We start from the raw sequence: 21770 nt of genomic DNA on the forward strand, positions 1-21770 counted from the left end.
GGATGCGTCGGGAAGGACCAGAAGATTGCACTGGGCGGATCAGGACGAATACCGACTGTGATGGCCGCCTCACTTTTTCCGGCCAATCACATCTTGCCTGTCAGTCCTCTGCCCCGGGATATTTTGTCAAGTGCACCAATCAGCCACACAATGGCGTAAGCTGATGGCAAGATTGCTAGCAAGCCCCTTGGTTGGTTCGCCTCGGGGCCTGCCCCTCACGTGGCAGCGGGTAGCGCTCAGTTGTCCCAATCAGCCGATCCCCACAACTTCCGGGACCTCTCGCCATCGCGGCCGGTGACTGGGTTTAAGCGCCAGAATAAATCTCCACATTGATGACCCTCATTGGAGAGCAGTCCTCCTGCAGCCAAGGCCCGACGATGCATGGCAAGTCCCTGAAGACGGACAGCCAAGGTTTCATTGGCTCATGGTGAGGTAAGATGGTGTTGCAGTACGGATGGCACCTGTTCTTTAGGTTCCCGTTTAGGCAAAGCAAGGGTTCCAGATCCAGAGATTGTGTCAGAGATTTGATATATAGCGCTTTATTCGACCTTGATATCCTTGGAAAGACGTCCTCTCGCACACCAATCTGACAGCCCTGCCAGCTCGCAGCCATGGCTTCCAACGAGTCGAAAGCACAACGTCTTTGGTTCGAAGCGTATCCGCCGCCGAAGAATCTCCAGTCCAAGACCGTGACAAGAGAGGAGCTTCGCCAATGGATTCTCGAGGGGCAGAAACCAGGCAAAGACTTCATTCTTGTCGACGTCCGCCGCGATGATCACGAGGTAATGGGAGGAAACTCCTGGAATTTCATGTTCGAGCCTCGTCATAACCTTTTCTAGGGCGGGACGATAAGAGGCGCAATTAATCTCCCAGCGCAGAGCGTATACCCATCCGTCCCGACCCTGTACGCGTTGTTTAAAGCAGCAGGGGTTAAGAAGATGGTATGGACATGCAGTATGATATCTCACACTAAATATTCAGCACACCAAAACAGGCTAACTTGCCCCAGCAACGTCTCGCAAGCGAGGCAACCAGGTTGCTGGGTGGTTTGCAGACTTCATCACAGGGAAGGGTGATTCGGACATCGAGAGTTATGCGCTTTTTGAGGGGGTCCTTGGCTGGGCTACCGCTGGCAAAGAGTTTACGGACCTGATGGAGGAATACGACGAGGACGTTTGGCGCAGAGACCCTTCGAAGCACTAGGATGTACCTGTTAATGGACAGGGTTGCTTGAGAAAGGCTGATTAGTCTAGCAACGTCATGGAAATCTCGGGAGATGATTGGACTGTAGCGACGCTCCGGCCCTTGGTCCCTTGGGACCCACTTTGAATCGTGCCTCCTATCATGGCCACTACACCGGGGCTGAATCATGCGTCCAAGATCGTTGCTAGTGTTTTGTGCTAGCCAATTAACGTTGTGGTGTCCGTCTCTACCCGAGCTTCGAGGAATAAATTAGGTTTGCGCTTGAGCCTGATCATCGACCCGCTTGCTGATATCGGCCAATTGCATTAGGTTTAGTCTGTGGGTCTGAAATGCGGCATCTTCAGGGACGGCGACTGCCGTTGAAGCCTACTGGCCAATCAAAGCTCTCCTGTCCGTCCATTCTGTCTCAATCTTCCCTGGCAAGAGCTGGACGACCGTAGGAATTTACTTATATAAAAGCCAGGCGATGCGAGCTACCCACAGCAATCAGATCCCTCTCTGACTCACGAGACAAGAAGACTAGGTTTTCTAAGCAATCGCCAACACCTTTCTTCCCAATGGCGGCTGAACTTACACCCTCGCAATCAGTTGCGACCAAGTTGCACGACAAGAAAGTGGACGAAGAGTCTCAGAAGGTTGACTCTCTCCAGCCCGACTGCAGCGGACCCGCCTCTGACACACCTTGTTCCGAAGACGACCAGGGACTCGAGGATAACTCCAACGTCCCCAAACTATCGTATCCGAAACTTTTCTGGTTCTTCTTCTACAACTTCGGCCTCTTTGCTTGGGGCGGACCGGTCGCGCAGATTGCCCTGATCAAAGAAAGGCTTGTGGTCCAGGACAAGTGGATCACCCTCCCTCGCTTCCAGCGCGTCTTCTCCGTCTATCAGATCCTCCCCGGGCCTGAGGCTGCCGAATTATGTATGTTCTTCGGTTGCTTGTCTGCGGGTAGGATAGGTGGTATTATTGCGGGGATGGCATTCATCCTGCCCGGGTTTGCTTTGATGCTACTGGCTAGTTATTTGTATACCCTGGCTGGTTTTGAGAATAAGTACTTCAATGCTTCGTTTCGGGCTTTGCAGCCTATCGTCGCGGCAATGGTAGGGACCCCATCTATTGAAGCACTATGAGCATCTTCGGTCATCTGATTCTTACACTAAATTCCAGATCTTAAGAGCAACTCACAAGATAGCTGACCACTCCGTGAGAAAGCATGGCACGAGGAAAATTGACCCTTTTCTCGTGATTGCAGCCATCTGCACGGCGGTCAACGGCGCACTTCGCATAAACATGTCAGTATTCCCATTCCTCCAAATTAAACACAACCATACTACAGATGCTTCTTGCCGATGCCCAACTCTGTTCCGGCGCTTTTAGACAGCACGCTGACTCCATTAACTCTTCATAGTTTCATCTCCCTTGGGCTCTACGGCATAATCTACACTTTCATCGCTCGGCGCCTCTGGATCCCTGCGGCCGCGCTCTTCATCCTACAATATGTCGGTTACGCACTCTATGTCGTCTTCCGCGGGGTGCCCTCACCCGTGTCGCTGGCCCTCGGTATCGCTCAGACACCCTCGTTGATCAACCTCTTCGTGCTAGGCCTCGTGGCCGGCACGCTCTCGTTCGGCGGCGCGTATACGGCCATCCCGTTTGTGCAGGTCGAGGCCGTCTTGATGGGGGCGTGGCTCCCGCAGAGCGTGTTCATCGATGGCATTGCCATTGGGAATATCTTGCCGGCACCGCTGGTTATTTTTGCAACGTTTGTGGGTTTTCAGGGCGCGTACTTGGATGGGTCGATTGGCAACGCGTTTGCGGGGGCGATTATTATTACTCTGGGAATGTTTTTCCCCTGTTTCCTGTTTACCATTGCGGGGCATGAGTTGTTGGAAAAGTTGGTTCGAAATAAGGTAAGTAGAGCTCTGACTTACTCAGCTCCCTATCCCTTCCGTTATGAGCAGCTCTAGCAGTAACCTCGCTGACGGCCACCTTCCGGCAAACAGTTCCTCGCCAGCTTCTTTGACGGCCTATGCGGCTCGGTCATTGGCGTCATAGCAATCATCGCGGCGCAGATTCTCAAGGCAAGTATCGAGGGCTCTCTGGAAAGGGTGAAGGATAAGCCAATTGGTGAGGTGATCGACACAACCGCTCAGGTCGGCCCGGCGGCGGTTCTGTACATGCTTGCCCTGGCGGTTCTCTACAAGTTTACTAACAAGTACACTGCACTCTTACTAGTTATCATGGGTGCGGTCGCGGGTCAGTTTCTGTTTGTAGACTAGGGACAAGAAAGACTATGTATACGGAATAGCGGAACCGGAGGAGTATAAAGTCATGGCCCCAGATAGTGCGATTAAGGTCGAGAAAGATGGACGATAGAGGGAGCTCTTGCAGGTTATGGTAATCTTCTCTGGGAAGCTATAGACTCTATATAATGGCTATCTCGGCCAAACAAGAGTTGAGCGCTTCGCCCAAGTCTAAGTCGGGGTTGACATACACACTTGACGTGCAGACAATTGGACGGTCTGGGCCAATCAGAAAGATGGTCTGCCTAATTCTCCCGAGGTTATTCAAATCGGAGCTTTAGGCATGTCGTGAGATTATGCAATTAAGCCATAGCGGCAAAAGCCGAAGGCAGGCTGTCTCGCGTTGTGACGAGGTGTGTTCTTCTGCGCTGGCAGTGGGGCTTGAACCATCACGCGCCACCACTCACAACTTGCTCAAATAAGCTCAAACTCCCTAGCGCGCTCTTATTTAAAATGTTGTGCCGAATCTGGAATTTAAACCCTCTCTATTACGAGCGATACATACGGTCATGCCGCATAGTGCTCGTCCCCTTGCAGGTTGCCTTGGAGTTGCAAATATTCACGCACATATCCTCTTTCATTCTCCTTGCCGGTCCCCCGTTCTACTTGCCAGGATGTATTCCTGGTCCTTGGCTGCGTCCTTGGTGACTCTTCTGCTCACCCAGGAGGCACGGGCGCACTTCAACCTGAACTATCCCGAGACAATTGGCTTTGAGGACGGGGCTCAGCATGACGGTCCTTGTGGTGGTTTCACGCCTGACTTCTCCAAGGATGACGTGACCGACTTCTACGTCGGAGGAGACTCTATCGCCACTCTCACCACCCACGCCGAGGGCAACTGGCTCTACCGCATCACGTTGGACGAGTCGGCCAGGGGTAACTGGACTCAGATCTACCCCATTGTGCGCCAGACCGGCCTCGGCGCCTTTTGCGAGCCCCGAGTCACCGTCCCTGAGGAGTTCATCGGCCACACCGGCGTCCTGGGCGTCGTGTCAAACACGCCCGACGAGGTCCTCTACCAGGTATGTACCCTGTCAATTGGTCGCTTGTACCGACGTCGTCTGCCGCAAGTGTGCCTCGGTCAAGTTCGTAGATGGTAGCAATGACGCCCCGAAGGCTTGCAAAAATGCCTCGGACGTAACCGCTACATTCTCGTCCGACTCCAAACTCACTGCCATGGTCGGCAATGACACCAATGATGCTTCTACGACCCCATCCGGAACCGCGTCGCACGACCACCCATCCGAGACCAGCAGTGAGCCCAACGGTGCCTTGGGGAGAAGCTCTCTGACAGACTTGTCCCTGCCCTTCAGCATCGTGGCTGTGCTGGGATTGTGCCTCGCTTACCTACTGTAAAAGTCCCTCGGAGAAGGCATTTGGTGAAAGGGACTCTTAAGAGTTCGTTGACGAGGAATTTGGAACTTCTGCTGAGCCCGGGCCTGATTCGAGAGCGTTTTGTTTGGATTCAGTAAAAGCTGGTCATGTCTCCAAGCAATAGGGTGCAAGGTTACGCCTTTTGTCTGTTGTACTTAGGCAAATCAACTCTCAACCGCTTACAAGAACCCCATGCTCGTTCCTACGGTCATGTCTTACGACCAATTGTTGAGCCTGGTTAGTGCGGTGTGGTTGGTGTTGATGGCAGTAACGTATGTGATGAAATGATAAATGTGCTAGATTATCCTCAGCAGTCGGAGAAATAAAATGGAAAAATCCCCGATGTCTAGTGTCATTTAACACCCAGAGTCGCAACTGGTAGATTCCATTGCATACGTACACATTTATCAGCTTCGGACATGATGTTCAAGAATGGCCGGCTCACTGCCTTGCCAAAGTTCAGGTGTGACTCCTCTTTGAGACTATCCGCAGCTTTAAGCCCAGTAGCCCAACAAGGCCATGATGCCTGCCCCCACACACATGCATCCGAAAGCCATGAACCTCATCCCGCTCTGGTCCTTGCTCGCACTGCCCGTGAAGAAATCGTAGGCGATCAGGCTGATGAGTCCTGTATAGAGCAGAATCCCAGCCGAGATGGCATCGAAAACACCCATTACCACCAGAGACGAATGTGTACCAGGCGTGATCGAGTTGCGTACGCCAAGCCCAGCAGCGATAGCAACAGGGGTAGAGAGTGCGTATATTGCACTGAGAAGATAGGGCAACCACTCCTTGCCTGATGGCCAAGCAGCGATGGCAAGCCGGGAGCCTAGGCCGAGACCCTCGAAGGTCTGGTGGAAGACCAGTACGACATAGAGGACGGTAAACTCCTCTCCAGAGACGGCAAGGGTTATGCCAATGAGGATAGAATGGAAAATGATGCCAAATTCGAGTATAAACAGAGTGCCCAAGTGAGCAGCGAGTTCGTTTGACTTGTCTGTATCGAGATTCTCACTTTCTACAGAGTTTATCGTTTCGAGTTAGCATTGCTGTTCTTGACTATCATCAGAGAGTGGTGTTGCCTCGAAAGTATAGCGCTTACCTGTTGTGCCAAGCTCAGCTTCATTCTCCTGATCTCTCCCCTTCATCAAGTCCGGAGCTGGGTCTCTGCCACCGCCACTATGAAAACCACGATCTTGGTCAGTGCCTGAAGGCTTATGGTGGGAGATGCATAGCTCCACAAAAAACATAACGAAGACGGTCATAAGGCAGATTCCTTCCGGCCAAGGATATTGGGTGATGACGCTGTCGGGGTTGAGACATGGCGAATATAGTGCGGCGATGGACGGGGCCAGGAGATGGATGAAGGCCGTAGCGATGATGACACCGGAACCAAAGTACTTGATGACGAAGAGTTGGTCGTTTTCCTCCTTTTCTAGATAGAACCAGCACCTAGTCCGGAAAACATCCACGCTTGGCTTGGCCGCAAGTCATATGTTGACCACGCTAGTGACCAGCCAGTTTGTTTTCCACTGCAAGATTTAACCTGATGTCCCGTGTAACCCTTCACGATCCGTTCTTGACCTGTCTGGAACCTCTTCAAGCGAGGCCAACCCTGATATGGGGAGTTCTATCCCGCCTCCATTTGGAAATGGGGATGGTAAGAAATATCCTCTGTAGCATTGTAAGGAGGCCGACCAAAATCAACTTTACACCAGAGGATGGCGATGAAGGACACAATCCCGCTCTTGAGCAGCTTAGTGGTCCTATGACAGGCAAGATTCCAATGGATCTTGCGGCGCATTGAGCAAGCCGTTTGTAAAGGGGATGAATGATACACGTTGCTTCTATTAAGACAAGATAATGACAATATTGTTTGTGCTTGAAAGCTCCGGGACATGAAAACTCTCACGAAAGTCCGAAGTTCGCGTACTTCGAGCAATGATTGACAAGACTAAACTTCCCTCTAAAATCCATGCCAGCTGGCCTCGGCGTTCTCAAAGGTATTAGTGCGCCATGCTTATGCAATATTTCCCTTCGAAGCATGTCGAAGAATCTAGATGTCGGAATTAGAAGTAATCCGACAAATTCCCCTGTAATGTTCCTCCTGCCTTGCCTTGTTGCTCTCCAATAAGCCTGTCAACGACTCGAGGTGCAAGAGATGACCCCTACGGAGGTAGACATATATCGTGTATGCTACATTCGCTGAAGTGACGGCCGCAACAGAAAGAAGTGACGGCCACTTGAATTCATCGGGACGGTAGAAAAGGATAGTTGAGGCATATGAGAGAAGCTCGAAGGCATTTTGCCAAGCAGCCTCAACAGAGGAAAACGCACCGCGGCTCTCGGCCTCGACATTCTGAGTAGACCTTGAGCATCACTAAATAGCGGGCGGGGCGGTTGAAGTGTTACCTCTTGGACGATGAGTTGAATGCAGAGATCAAACCCACGTAGGCCCAGACGACTCAATATGGTTCCCACAACTAAGCCAGTGGCCGAGAGGAGGGACTTATCCTCAAAAATCCAAAACACAGCAAAGCCAGCGGCCAGCGTGATAACCTGGCAGGTACTGAGCCAGAGACCAGCTCTTACAGCGCCAATCCGGCCCATGAGCCAAGGCGCAAACCATGTTGCTAGGATCTCGAAGACAACGCTGAGCGTTCGGGCAATACCGATCTGTATCGAGCTATAGCCAGCAGATAGAAGATATGTAACCATTTGGCCAGCAAAGCTAAGCACCGTGAGGTAGAGTATGGCGCCAGCAAAAGACGGAAGAAAGGCGCGGTGGTTAAAGTAAAAAGCGAAGTCGGTGGCAGACCTGGTGGCAACAACCTTGAGCCGTTGCCAGCTTCCCCCAGCCAAGCCATGAGAATCCTGCGACGAGTCGAACTGAATTGATGGCTGATGCTCCTGTTTGGGCCTCTGTAATTCTGGGACCTCCCAGTAAACTCTAGCGATGGCGAAGTACTCGACGACTACTGAGGCTGCATTCATGGCGAAATTGACGACGATGGCTGCCTCGGAGGAATAGCCATCTATCAAGGCGATGAAGAGGGGACCGAGTAGTTTGCAGAGCAAATCGATGCGTCGCATTTGTGCATTGATGGTTCGAAGGGCCTCTGGGTCTTTCTCTGCAACCACTACCACCTACGCAGAGTCAGCCCCAAGGCTTATCTATACAATGGTGCAAATGAACAACCTACCCAGTCCTTCTCGACCGACACGAGATTCATTATAGAGCAAAGCTTCTCCATGCAGGCGAACAATGTGGCGACGACAAGTAGCCCGAGTCCTACAGGAGAGCCGGCGGGAAGGCCCTTAAGGAGGACGTAGAAGATGGCACAGGAGGCAGCGACGACGACTCTCTGAAAGACTAGGTAGACAAAAATCAGAAAGGGTACTGGCACGGGAAGCAGCCTGGATAGGACCGACCAATGGACACTCGAATGACCTGCAGACGATTACCAGTATCAATGTACAAGCCAACCGCCGGCGCAAAAGCAATAGCAGACAGTCCACGCACGACTGCATACACAGACATGGGCATAAGCGTGCCGGGGAATATGATGGCTATATACAGAACGGCGCCGAACTCGAAAACGCGCGAGTTCCATGTCGACAAGAAATGCGATAAATAGAGTCGCCGTGCTATCGAAACTGGGACACGATGGTCTGGAGGATGATGAACATCCTCGCTGTGCGCAAGGAGCGGCGAGCGCTCCTCATAGATGCGCTCTTCGTCAATTGGCGAGTCTGACTGCATGACTCTGTAGTGAAAAGAGGCCAAGGCTGAAGATGATGGTCTCTGATCGTGGATGTCCGTCGCGAAGTCACATAAAATCCATGCCAGTACCTCCCCATAAGTAGGTAGGTACCTCGAGTGGCGCAGATGATCTCGGAGGTTCGGACTCCGTGCTTTCTTGTTGTCATCTGAGCACTCATTTGTGGGGCAAATTTCAAGGGTATCGGAGGTGCGTTCCGCTTACGTAAGATAGCTGAGTACTTTCCACGAAGGAATTCAAAGTCAGGACAAGCTGTTTGTTTTTTTTTCGGTAACGTGCACCACAAGCGAGTGTCCCATACAAGCGAGTGTCCCATACAAGCGAGTGTCCCAAAATGAAATTTCTTAGCATTTATACCTTGTATTAAAATTACTTTAAAAAATTCTAGAAAATTTAAGCTTTATTCAAAACAGCTAATATCTTAGTAACTAGATAGTTATATAATAGAGATTAAAATATAACTTTTCTAAATCTATTTAAAAAATTATTTACTAAGTTATTAGAAAATAGCTTATTCGCACTGTATAAAGAGCTATTTCTATATAAAGGGATTTTTTAAAAATTATAAAGAAAATAATATATAGTTTTCCTTATAGTTAAATAGCTAGAAATATTTTTTTAAGATTTTTAATAATTATATAATCAGTTTTAGAGATTTAAGGTTTAGTGATTTTAGGTGCACAGTATAGCTGGGACACTCGCTTGTATGGGACACTCGCTTGTGGAGCACGTTAGGGCCAATCGTTCAAGAATTTCAGCGGTCTAGAATTCCGCAGATCCCTGCCAATATTGCTTTACGAACGCAGTGGGTCTTAGATAATCTTGTCTTTTAGCTACTTGTACGGAACTCAACAATTTATCTGCCGAATGCAAGCACTTGGACACATCGGTACCATGATGGACCTGGAGGACGTCGGAGGGAGCGGTTCCGCTTACATAAGGAAAACCCGCGAATGGCGACTGCTACATGGGCCACCTTGAGGCGTCCCGGATTTTGTTTTCCCTTGCCGAGTCGCAACCCCAAACCAGCCCAATCAAAAATTACTCAGCCCAAGCCTCCAAGACTGGGAGCTAGCGAATTGTGGATATGCTTGGTGGATGGAGTAAACTTATCGGTTTCAACATGTGACTCGTCAGAAGACACAAAAGAATGGAAGCGAGAACGACAGATAAGTGGGGTCATATTGCATAACGATGCGCAGACCATGCCCCATGAGAAAATTATATGATCATATTAAAACATTGACAGTGCTGAAACAGAATGATAAGAAATGCAGTTCCCCAACTGGCCGTTATCCCGGGGACAGCATATTCCACTTATCGTGAAGGCCGTCGTTGAACATCCACGTATCGGCTGACGATATGCCAGTTCTCAATATTTACAATATCTGCACCAAGCGCAGCGTCCCTATGGCCAGAACCCGGCCGTATGGTAGGCTCTCTTCGTCTATCATACTTCTACTGCTTCTTGTTCTGTGCGATGTCAGAGCTCACATTGCCGTTATCTATCCTCAACATGACGGGGAACCTCCGACAAACAGTCTTCTAGCGCACCTCATCATGCCCTCCACGCTCGATATTCCCCCCCTCGCTCTGCAAGTCGCTCCCTGGACACAGATTGACAATTCTACCGAGGACCAAGGCAGCGCAGAAGAGGTAGAAGGAACGTTCCAAAGTTCTTTCAACTGGAATGAACAGCTGCTAACTTATGCTCACAGAACGTCGACATCAAGGAAGGCGTGGTAACTGTTAATTACTCCAACGTCGACACTGTCCGTCCAGCAAACCACATAGCATTTCTATCATGCGATATCACCGCGAATGACTCCTCCACGGCAAGTCCAGCGGCACTACTTCATATGATTCTAAACCAACAGCCTAAGGCAGTTGTTCTATATACAACTGTTGGGGATTGGTGTTGGATGGAGGGCGTGCCGCCTTCGGGTAAGGACATGTTCTTAACCATGCTTAACGCATCCGATGCCCGGCGGGCTCTTGAATACATCCACAGGGCGAGTGATCATCCTGGCAGCCTTCAATGCACGATCAAAGGGAGCATCGGTCCCTCGCAGTCAGACGAAACGAGTGATAATGATCGATTCCCAACTGTGATCGTTGTCTCCAGCGTTGGCGGCAGTTTTGCCGCCCTCTTCGTCCTGACCATTGCAATTGGAGTCATACGCGCACTCATCCATCCGGAGCGGTACGGGCCCCGAGGCGGCCAATCACCCCAGTCGCGGACACAAGGCGTCACCCAGGCCATTCTGGATACATTCCCTATCATCCGGTTTCGTAATGGACAAGATCAGACCCACAAGACTTCCGACGATATTGAACTGCAACCCAGCACAAAACCAAACACGGAAACGGCGAACGCGCTTTCAGGTTCACCAAGAAAATGCCAGTACTTGGCATGCAGTATTTGCACCGAGGACTTTGTCATACCGGAAGACGTACACGTCCTGCCACGCAATCATATGTTTCATCCAGCTTGTATAGACCCTTGGTTGCTTTGCAAGTCTGCGACATGCCCTTTGTGGTGAGTTCATGTGCGAATTAAATTCCTCCCTTGGCTGAATTGAGCTGAATCCGTTGCTTTAGCCGCCTCAACTTATGTTCCGCAGCCCAGCTCGATAACGACAACCACGGTGATGACAGCCCTAACAGATCCGAAATTTCACCACAACCGATTCGCTTCGAAAGCTCTAGAGAACAACAAGGCACATCCTGGCTTCGGCTCATAGCCACGTATTCGTAGGCAACATGAGCCCGAAGCCGGGCCGCCCACATTAAAGCATAGAAATTTGGGTGGCTTGCAATAATACTCTACGTAAACCACATGCTATTCCAGATTACCATGAACGTAATATCTCCGTTACGACTTCACTTCGTCTATGAATTTGGTGGTATTCTGGTTTGTATATCTTGAGCTCTCGTGTAAAGTCACAAGACATACCCGTAACTATCCGTTCAAATGCGTCAACTATCGTCTAGCGTGTGACTTTATGAACTAATATATCCGAATTCTTACTAATACCTGACAATAGATAGTTCTCCTTTCGTGGACATCACGTGTCCCCAAAGGACTTGTTGCAAAGTGTTTGATGAAAAGAAACGAGACCGCGCAACCTTCCGGTCCCAGATGTTGAGCAGGTAAATGCATTAAGCGAAAATAAACGAGTAATGAGGCTGGCCATCAAGGTTCTCATAGTGGAATCACTCCTGGGCGGTTCCTCCTTAAGTCACTCCCCTGGTCGAGGTTGCCAAGCCACACGTTGGCTTGTGGAATGTGACATACCCAAACAAGATGGCTCCAACAAGACAAAGCAATGTTGAACGTGGGCGGCTCAGGCAGGGGTGTCGAGAGGTGCTCTCGGAGCACATCCGTCGGACTGGCATGATTTTTCACAAACGATAGCGGCTCGCACAATGGCACCAATTTATTGAAAAAAGACTACAACAATGGATTCTAGTTTAGCTCACAAGGTGGAGCCCGACATGCGTCCACATGAGTTCCTGAATGATGCTGTGAAGGTCCCCGGTTTCGGCATCAATCTGTCACCCGGTTTTCAAGGAGCAAAATCCTGGGAGTACGCAGATGATCTAATTCCAATCTGCTCTTGGGGTTGGAAGGTGCAGTTTGTCAAGCAACAGCAACACAACGCTTTTTGTTCGGAAACCGGAGCGGGCTTTCGCATCATCTCAATGAACATTGTCTGGTGATGGATTGCCCCAGACATTGAGGCATATCCGAGAGCCTAGGCAAGTCTCGAATCGAAGGCCATGAGGCTGAGAAACATATTTGAAAGCTCACTAATGAAATCCGCATTAAGCGTGCGCAACTTGAGAAACGGATTGTTAAGAAATACCGCGAGGCTTACTTTTACCACCGCCCGGATGATAATCACTTTGTCCAGCTTCAAAAGTTGTGGACGTGTATATGCTAGCGTCCCCTTTTCTATAACCCCAAATTTCAATTCAGAGACTCGCATTGCGAACCCCATTTGAGCAACAGGCACTGTTCTTGCATAAGCGATTTTCACTCCAGGTGCCAACATCTATGTGTGAGCACACAGCGTGATAAGCCAGCAGCGGCTAGCGCAGTGTTCCCCGCGGCGGGTCAGCAGCGGACTAGCGCGGCGATCTCATGCTCAGGAGAGTCTAGTGATCATCATCCACCGTAGCAAAGGGCAACATTGTTATGGTTTTGAAACATTAAATCTCGTTCCCAACGTCAATCTGGTTCTTTTTTGCTTCCATTTTCTCTACATTAGACTACTCACATCCCCAAACTATCTGGCGCCTCCTTGTATTACGACTAACCGGCGCCAACGGCCTCCTTGAGCTTCTTAACCTTAGCTGCCCTAATTAAAGCCTCTAGATTGACTGCCTCTATAGGCAGTGATGAAGGTATCGATTGGGAAATCATTATCTAATTAAGAATGGTTTATATGAGGATTTATGTGGTATTGATTAATAATGCATCGTGTGGTTCCTCTCATGTACCTCCTCGTTGAATATGTGGGGTGTCACGTGTGAGTCAACGATCTTAAGATTAAAAGCAGGTCCTTCAGGGGCAGATACTTACCGAGAACACGAACACAACACGAATACACTGATTCAACCAATGGGCCGAATACACGTACTGTCTGACAGATCGCAGGCAACAGCCTGCTGCCTGGAAGATCGGCAGGTTGAACACAAGTATAAGAGACCGACCTTCGTCGTTCCTTAGATAGAAGAAGAAGCTTTAATAAGACCTCTTCTGGCTACACCCAATGTTGCACACTCTCAACCTCCGCGAGAGACTGATTACTGGTGTAGCGTGTGTAAGGTTCCTCTTTGTAACAACGGGAATTGCTGGTACTTCTATCATAATAGAAATTAGGTTGGCAACAAAGTACCTCTTATTTGAGGCATTTTAATTGGACCGACCCCGCTGTCAGTACGAGAATTGAGGCTTGTGGGCACTGAGGAGATAGTTGTAGCTGCGCAAGTGAACATGGATAACCCAACCCTGTTATCCATCATAGAGGGGAACCCGTACACGTACGTCTAGGCGTACAAATAAGGTCACGTGATATCTCATACGTCTAGGCATACAAATAAGATCCGTTATATAAGAGGCATATGTGGCCTTATTGCAAGGGTGGCCTCAGACCGCCTATTGAGCCCTTAACCCTACGATCAACAGCTTCGTCAGTATCAATTCTAGTTGCCATGCCTTGCTACCGTTATAATGGATCCAATTGACGAGTCTCACGGCTTCCCTGACGATGTTCTTCCCCCTGAGGGCCAATACACTTCACGAGAGGAACTGGCCACAGCAATCAACGCTTGGGCAGCGCCCCGAGGCTATGCCTTTATCTCCCAAAGGTCCACGAAGAGCTCCACTGGAAGAGCTATAGTTACCTTTATCTGCGATCGTGGAGGAGGGCCTGCCGCCTCTGCCGCCTCTGCAACCCCCAAGAAACGGATCCGGAAGACCACATCACGTCGTACAGGATGCCTCTTCTCTGTGATAGCAAAGGCGAGCCTATGTGGGACTCAATGGTCCCTCAGGCATCGTCCTAGCCCTCAATTCCATCAGCATAATCACCCCCCAAGCTTCGGCCCAGTGGCACATCCAGTACATCGCCAACTATCACGCCCAGATGAATCAATGGTCTACCGACTCTCCGGCGCCGGCATTATGCCAAAGCAGATCAGGTCTTATCTACACACGAGCTCAAATACACTCGCCACACAGCAGGATATCTATAACTGCATTGCACGGGGCAAGCGGCTGCTTGCTGAGGGTCAAAGCCATATACATGCCCTTGCTGATCAACTCAACAGCGAGGGCTTCTGGAGCGAGATTCGTCTTGACGAGACTGGCAGGGTTACGGCAGTCTTATTTGCACATCCGGAGTCATTGGGATACCTCAAGTTATATCCTGAGGTGCTTCTATTGGACTGCACGTATAAGACCAATAAGTATAAGATGCCCCTTCTTGATATAGTTGGTGTTGATGCTTGCCAAAGCTCCTTCTGTATTGCATTTGCGTCCCTCGGCGGCGAGGAAGAAGAAGATTTCGTCTGGGCTCTTGGAAGGCTGCGGCAGGTATATGAGCTTCACGGTATAGCTCTTCCTTCTGTGATCCTCACTGATCGCTGCCTGGCTTGTATGAATGCCCTTTCCTCCTCTTCTTGCTTCCCCGAGTCAGCCTTAATGCTATGTATATGGCATATTAATAAGGCTATCGTAGCACATTGCATGCCTGCATTCACTCAGGATAAAAGTAACCCCAAGGGGGACGAAGAGTGGAAGCAATTCTTTGGCTTATGGCATGAGATCGTTGCCTCAATAACCGAGGGTATATATAACGAGAGGCTTGAGAAGTGGAAGAAGCGTTACCTTCCTGAGTATGTTGAAGAGGTGGGTTATATCATGGAGACCTGGCTGGAGCCCCATAAAGAGAGATTCGTCAAGGCCTGGGTTCAACAACACCTTCACTTGGAGCAATATGTTACATCGAGGGCAGAGGGTATTCATCGGCTTATTAAGAGTCATATGGGCCACTCTCAGTCTGATCTCTTCGAGGCCTGGAGTATCATCAAGCTTGTGTTATCGAACCAGCTTTCTGAACTCAAGGCTAAGCAAGCCAAGCAGAATACTACTACACCTCTTGATATCTCCGGGGTGTTATATGGTAATATCCGCGGCTGGGTCTCACATGAAGCCCTGCGGAAGGTTGATGCTCAACGGGCACGACTACTGAAAGAGCTTCCCGGGTGCACAGGGGTCTTCACGAAGACTCTTGGTCTGCCTTGTGCTCATAACCTTCAGCCTCTATTGGCGCAAGGTCACCCCCTTCAACTACACCATTTCCATTCACATTGGCATCTCCAACGCTCAGGGACCCCCCAGCTTATCATTGAGCCTCGCAAGCTATTTGATCGCCTAGCTGCTAATGCGACACTGCCATCGTCAAGCACGCAGCGTGAGCCTTCTGCGTTCGAGGCAATTGAGAGGGCATCACAGCCAAGGGCGCCGCCAAAGTGTTCGAGATGTCATAACCATGGCCACAAGATGAACTCGAAGGCCTGCCCCTTGCGTTATGAACATCTATTAGAGACTCCACCCCAAACCACCACGGTAACACACACAGAGACATATATATCTACTCGCTCTATAACCCGCTCACTCTCCCCGGCTTCCCCGTCAGGCAGCTCTGTTGTATCTGAGATTGTAGCCTATACAACAACGCATACAACAACACACACAACAACCCGAGTGGTATCTCCTCCAGTGGCCAAATCAGCAACAACTGCTACGAAGCCTACGCCCGCACTACGACCTGATGACCCCCGGGCGATTTACCAACGGTATAAAGAGGCACGAGAGGCCTGGTACGCTACATTGCCCCCGAGTGCCACCAGGAGCAACCAGCAATATCGGAAGGCTATGGGGCTGCCTCGATCATATAAGCAATCAGAGTATAACTGGTGCCTTAACTATAAGCAAATGGGCAAGCGTTGCAGGGCAGAAACCGGCATGAGAGAGTGGACCAAGGAGGAGATGATGAGTTATCTTGATTGGGATAAGGCTGAGACCGAGCGGGTTGAGAAGAACGTAGAGATGGAGATGGAGGAGGAGCCCTTCTCAAGGCACCGAGGCATGCAGCATATGTGGGATGCTGCCGAGAGAGATATTGAAGTACAGAGGAGAGTATATAGCGATGGGAACCCCCGTAAGTAATACCTGGATAAGCAGGAGGAAATGAACGAATTATGTACCGTTATAAAGGCAAAGAAAAGGCAAATCTCCGAGTATTATTCCCGTGGCCTAATTATATCGTTAAATGGAACTATGGCCGAGTTCATATATAGGTTAAAATGGGCTAAGTCATTGCTTATATTGTTGAAAATGAGCATGTTGTGTTGATTAAAGAAGAAGAAAGACTAGCGCTAACCAGCGAAAGCTATAGACAAGAAGACATCCACATCCCAGCCACCAATGGATCGGAATAGCCATTGATCCGTCAAAGCAACGGATCTCAACATATATCGCTGTTGCACACACACATGCCTCTTATATAACGGATTGTCAGACAACTGGCTCCACAGGGATCATTGATGGCACTAGTCAATTGATGAGAATTATCTGAAGAACAAAAGAAATCGAACAGCCATGTGTTCGGGCACAGCTATTTAAGCTCATGTCGTTAGGATTATGCGACAGGCCAGATGTGAAACCGGATAGTTACATCCGGTCACACGAATGTTATGCGACACGGATCTTATTTGTACGCCTAGACGTACGTGTACGGGTTCCCATCATAGAGCCGTTGTTATGTAAGCGGGTCCGTCTTCTCCGATGCATCGCGGTACCCGCAGTTAATGTGTGGATCAATAGTGGGTCAGTATGCAAATGACCGCTCGGATATGGACAGAGTCGGGCATAAAAGCCCGGGCTATCCGCCAGTTTGAGAAACAATTCAGCAGCTTTACCGTGCTATTCTCTAACCTGTTTAGCAGTTAGAGTCTTCATTCTATACACCTAATGAGTCTCCCTCTTTGTTCTCTTATCACGGAAGGTAACACCTCGAAACATTAACTTCCTCGACAATGGCAGGCCTTTCAAAAATACCTTCGGCAACTTGGACTCGCATCGCTAGCAGTGTGCGGCTCTATCGATCATCTCAAGCTGTTTCAGTGGTTGGACAGAAGGTGTATATCTTTGGTGGCGAACTCGTCCCTCGACAGCCCGTGGACAATAGCATCGACGTTGTGAAGCTCGGTGCGCAATTTGGTAAGCCAATAGCCTTTGTTGTAACATCCTTGACTTTATTGCTGAGCCTAGAAAAGAATATGGTGCTCAGACATTCGCTGCCAAACACGAAGCACCTACACCTCGAGTTGGCAGTCCCAGCACGGTCATCAACGGTGATATCTACCTCTTTTCCGGACGTGGCGGGCTAGAAATGAAGCCCATCGAAGAAACCGGTGGCCTCTGGCGCTACGAACCTTCAAATGCCCAGTGGACACTTGTCCAGCCGTCTGACTCTTCTGCACCATTCCCGGCCGGGAGGAGCTACCATTGCATCACTTCCAACGGTGTCGACAGCGTCTATGTTCACTCCGGCTGTCCTGAAGAGGGCAGGCTTAGCGACTTGTGGGCGTTTAGCATTTTCAACAAGACTTGGACAGAGCTAGCCCCAGCTCCATCGCCGGCCCGGGGCGGCGCTTCGATTGCATTTGCCAACGGGAAGATCTACCGCATGAATGGCTTCGATGGCAAGACGGAACGGGGCGGCTCCCTCGATGTCTTCGACACTGCAGCTGCTTCTTGGAGCACCATTGACTACAAACCAGACGGCATCAGCGGCCCAGAGCCTCGAAGTGTCTCAACGCTGTTGCCCGTCACTATCCAAGGCAAGTTGTTCTTAATCACCCTGTTTGGTGAACGACACCCCAGCGCCCTCGGTCACGCTGGCGCGGGAAAGATGCTCTCCGATGGATGGGCTTTCGATGTTGATCGGGGACTGTGGCAGAAGATTAAGACAGGAAATGATGTTCCCGCTGCAAGAGGATGGTTTGATGCTGATGTGGCCAAGGATGAGGCCGGAAATGATATCGTTGTTGTTCACGGTGGCCTTGGTGAGGATAACCAGAGACTTGGAGATGTTTGGACACTGGGCTTTTCTGGCTAGTCCCAACCCCATCGAATAACCTGGTCTAAAAAATCTATCTAATTGTCCATAGATTAGAACACTCGCTATTCCATATGAACTCTCATCAAAAGTAACACTAGACTTTCTTTCTCTCTCTTTCTTTGAGAAACTAGGCGAAAGGCCACGGAATCAATATCACCAGCTATCAGCATTAACAGTCCGATATCCTCCGCAGAGTCATTAGCATAATTTAGCAGAGCTCCCAACAGTTGAGGCTTGCAACTCTGGCCTGGTCCAAAAGCAAACACAAATCTGCGCATACATACCCTGGACTCCGAGGTTGAATTATGTAAGCGGAGTCCGTCCCTCCGATGGCTTGAATCAGTTGAAAACTTGACCTATTTCGGCTAGTCCACCGAACTGTGTCCACTGATTAAAAGTCTCACGGACTCCGATGCTCCGATAAAACTCTCTCCCACCAAGTTCGACGGCCAGCTATAGTCAGTGAGCCCTCAGCATTTGTTACATTCAAAGCCAGTGTATGAGCGTGCTATGTAAGCATGCCGCCCAAAAGAGCTTGTGATGTGTGTTACAAGAGAAAGGTATGATGTGAATCCTTCTATAACCCTTCACGACTTCAAGTTCAAAAGTGTACTGATTTTAGCTATTTCAAGATCCAATGTACCATTCCAAACCCAGACGACCCCTGCGAATGGTGTAGTCATCATGACCTTGCTTGTACCTTCGCTAGGGAGACACAAAAGAAGTCCAACAACATGTGAGCTTTCCAAGTTTAGAGACCACCTCGCTTTCTTTGCTGACATCTGCGTCGAATGCGTAAATAGCCCAGCCATAGCGAATGACGTACAAGAACTATTCCGCCGAGTTGCAGACCTAGAGAATGCTCTATCTCAGACCCGGTCCCAGCAACAAATGTCGAGTGAAGTCTCGCTCAGCTCGATAGCATCAACAACACCTCCAGCAGTTTCTATCCAAGGCGCAACACCGTCTAGTCTTGCTGAACAATCTACCCCGGAAACCCTACCATCGTCTCATACTTCACCACCTGCGGACCCTGACGCTTCCATCTCACTACCTAGAGATATTCGTCATATTGCACGATACCTGGGACAGAACTGGTACCATAAAGGAATACCGATTCTCTCTGAAAGAGGCCAGGACTGGATTCTATCAAAAACAGGCCAGCGTGCTTGCTTTGACAAATTCCATTTGTTTGGCTCAAAACCTAGCCTTCCCTCGGTACTATTGACCGAAATCTCCCACCAGCAGCTCCACGAACTACCAGAGTGGCACATAGTTCAGAGCATTATCGACGCATTTTTTAGTTCGTCCTTCCGACTTGTTTACCCTATCCTTGACAGGGTTCTTTTCGAGGAGACATTGACAGCGGCCTATTCCACTCCCGAAAGGGGACCCTTATCCCACATTCAGCTGTCGGCCAAAGCATGCGTCTTGGCCGCCATGTCCATGATGACGCGGCTGAAACGGTCGAATGATCTCACTCATTCTGTTCGGGGAGGCATGTGCGCATACAAGGCACAGACTCTCTTGACGTTGATTGCCTGGAAAGCAAGCCTAGAGAGCCTGCAGACAGTGCTCATGCTGGTGAGTTCCAAGGCTGACATAGCTGTAATCGTGGCTGATGCTATCACAGCAAATCTACCGAACATCGACTGGCGAATGGGAGGATGCTGTTACGCTTCACTCAATTGCCTGTCGCATGGTCTGCAGTCTTGGTGGACATTTCTATCAGGCCACCAAATACAACGCCCCTTCAGTGTCCTCCGTTGAACGCCAGAGCTGGCATACCAGAATACTCTTCTGGTTGTCGTATATCTTTGACAAAGATATATCGCTTCGATCTGGGCAGCCTCCTTTGCTCACTGAGGAATATTGCGACTTGACCCCTCCCGAGAGTTACACAAACCGATATGATTGTCAATCTGGTCTCAGTCAAGACTATAACAGCGAGAACTGTACTTCCGACGGATTCACCCCTTATTTCCTGGGAGATCTTGGCCTGAGCTATATAAAGGAAAAGACATGCCACCTCCTATACTCTCCTACAGCCTTCAAGGTCGACGATACCCAACTCCTCCTTCATATTCGTCACTTGGATACTGAGCTTGAAAGTTGGCGAGCGTCTATCCCGATGGGGTATCGGCCGAAGCTATCAATCCCACCCGGTTGTCTAATATTTGATGCTGCAATGAGCTCCTGGCAGCGTATGAAATGCTTTCATCTGCAACTGGAATATCACTGCCTCATGACGGCTATTCACACGACAGTGAGGAGATGTGGTGCTGTATATGCCGAAGCTCCGAATCTGCCTGATGATCTTCATAGCGTCTTCCACTCAAGCAGTGACCTTTCTTTGGAAGCTAGTCGTTCGACCTTGGCGCTGCTCAAAAGCCATATCAACGTGCTAGAAGATGAGGTGTTCTGGTAAGTCCGGCTGTGCCCGAATATCTTTCATTCAGACTAAAGATCATGTCTTTCTTTTGGGTCACAAGAACTGACGTTGGCAATAGGCGCGTCGCTTTCTATCCCTTTGTGGCGGCCATGTCCTTGTTCATGAACATTCTAATTCACCCTCTGGACCCCCAAGTACAGATTGATCTGGAGATCTTGGCATCGACTATCTCCATATTCCAGAACGTTCCGGTGCAAGCTTTGACTAGCGATGAGACTGAGTACATCAAGGAGATGAATAATTTTGTAACAGAGCTTGTACGTCTTGGCAATTGTGCTTTGTGGAAGGCAAGAAGAGAGGAAAAGGAGGAAACAGGGCAGCCTGCATCGAGATCGTAGTGAACCCTGGTAGGGATTTGAGGACCTAAGACTTGTTACGTTTTAATAAGGCACTCTGGCGAAACTGTATTTGGTGATATTACTAAGGTTCTGAGTATGCTCATAAGCGTATCCAAAGAAGTAGATATTTGCCTCTGATCAAGCTTCTCTTTGCTTAACTTCTTCATCAAAGTCAGCTTGATCTTCCGAACGCCACTAGTTGCGTCTCTGCTTGGCAGGCGTTGAAATGCCGCGGCATTCCGCTGTCTCTGGAATCAGGCTCTGATGTAAACTTGCTAATCACTCGTGAGCCTGATAGCAATTGGCCCTTGGCAGACCACAATGATGATGTGTTGGCCTGAAAGTGAGCTTTGATGTGAACTGGTGGGTTGTAATACATTTCAGCTGATGCGTTAATGTCAATCCAGCCAACTCAAGAAACGCCATCGCTCTCAAGTGAAGGCCGGCCATAGGACATGCAAATCGGGCTCCCCCCAGGCTTGAGTCCTGGGGGACTCGGAATTCGCGCGAGTAGTCGACAGAGGCATTTTATTTTGTCAAAATTCAACCACAACGATGCATCTAGCGATATGTATATAAAACGATAGAGAAGAAAGCAATTGATTGACCAATCTCCATAG

The 21770-nt window shown here is 49.6% G+C and overlaps 6 protein-coding genes across 6 annotated transcripts; 5 read left to right on the plus strand and 1 right to left on the minus strand.

Annotated features, from left to right (window-relative positions):
- Positions 1–611: 611 nt before the first annotated feature.
- Positions 612–1203, plus strand: NCS54_01466800 (Rhodanese domain-containing protein; the record flags this gene model as incomplete). Its single annotated transcript, XM_053159806.1, has 3 exons — positions 612–782; positions 840–954; positions 1010–1203. 3 exons carry the CDS (start codon positions 612–614, stop codon positions 1201–1203), a joined length of 480 nt encoding a protein of 159 aa, XP_053015781.1.
- A 557-nt stretch (positions 1204–1760) lies between these two features.
- On the plus strand, positions 1761–3482 carry NCS54_01466900 (Hypothetical protein; the record flags this gene model as incomplete). Its single annotated transcript, XM_053159807.1, has 4 exons — positions 1761–2303; positions 2371–2495; positions 2612–3113; positions 3207–3482. The coding sequence occupies 4 exons, from the start codon at positions 1761–1763 to the stop codon at positions 3480–3482; spliced, it is 1446 nt and encodes a 481-aa protein (XP_053015782.1).
- A 560-nt stretch (positions 3483–4042) lies between these two features.
- Positions 4043–4862, plus strand: NCS54_01467000 (Hypothetical protein; the record flags this gene model as incomplete). The annotated part of the gene is made up of 2 exons (XM_053159808.1): positions 4043–4528; positions 4578–4862. The coding sequence occupies exons 1-2, from the start codon at positions 4121–4123 to the stop codon at positions 4860–4862; spliced, it is 693 nt and encodes a 230-aa protein (XP_053015783.1). The 5' UTR covers positions 4043–4120.
- A 512-nt stretch (positions 4863–5374) lies between these two features.
- NCS54_01467100 (Solute carrier family 40 protein) lies at positions 5375–8643 on the minus strand (the record flags this gene model as incomplete). The annotated part of the gene is made up of 6 exons (XM_053159809.1): positions 5375–5898; positions 5983–6315; positions 7053–7239; positions 7293–8027; positions 8084–8253; positions 8313–8643. The coding sequence occupies 6 exons, from the start codon at positions 8641–8643 to the stop codon at positions 5375–5377; spliced, it is 2280 nt and encodes a 759-aa protein (XP_053015784.1).
- An 8629-nt stretch (positions 8644–17272) lies between these two features.
- NCS54_01467200 (Hypothetical protein) lies at positions 17273–18357 on the plus strand (the record flags this gene model as incomplete). Its single annotated transcript, XM_053159810.1, has 2 exons — positions 17273–17456; positions 17513–18357. 2 exons carry the CDS (start codon positions 17273–17275, stop codon positions 18355–18357), a joined length of 1029 nt encoding a protein of 342 aa, XP_053015785.1.
- A 1146-nt stretch (positions 18358–19503) lies between these two features.
- Positions 19504–21150, plus strand: NCS54_01467300 (Zn(2)-C6 fungal-type domain-containing protein; the record flags this gene model as incomplete). The annotated part of the gene is made up of 3 exons (XM_053159811.1): positions 19504–19944; positions 19994–20784; positions 20871–21150. The coding sequence occupies exons 1-3, from the start codon at positions 19801–19803 to the stop codon at positions 21148–21150; spliced, it is 1215 nt and encodes a 404-aa protein (XP_053015786.1). The 5' UTR covers positions 19504–19800.
- Between the last annotated feature and the right edge of the window lie 620 nt (positions 21151–21770).

Source organism: Fusarium falciforme, chromosome 13 (assembly GCF_026873545.1).
Source record: "Fusarium falciforme chromosome 13, complete sequence".
In the NCBI taxonomy this organism is placed as follows: domain Eukaryota; kingdom Fungi; phylum Ascomycota; class Sordariomycetes; order Hypocreales; family Nectriaceae; genus Fusarium; species Fusarium falciforme.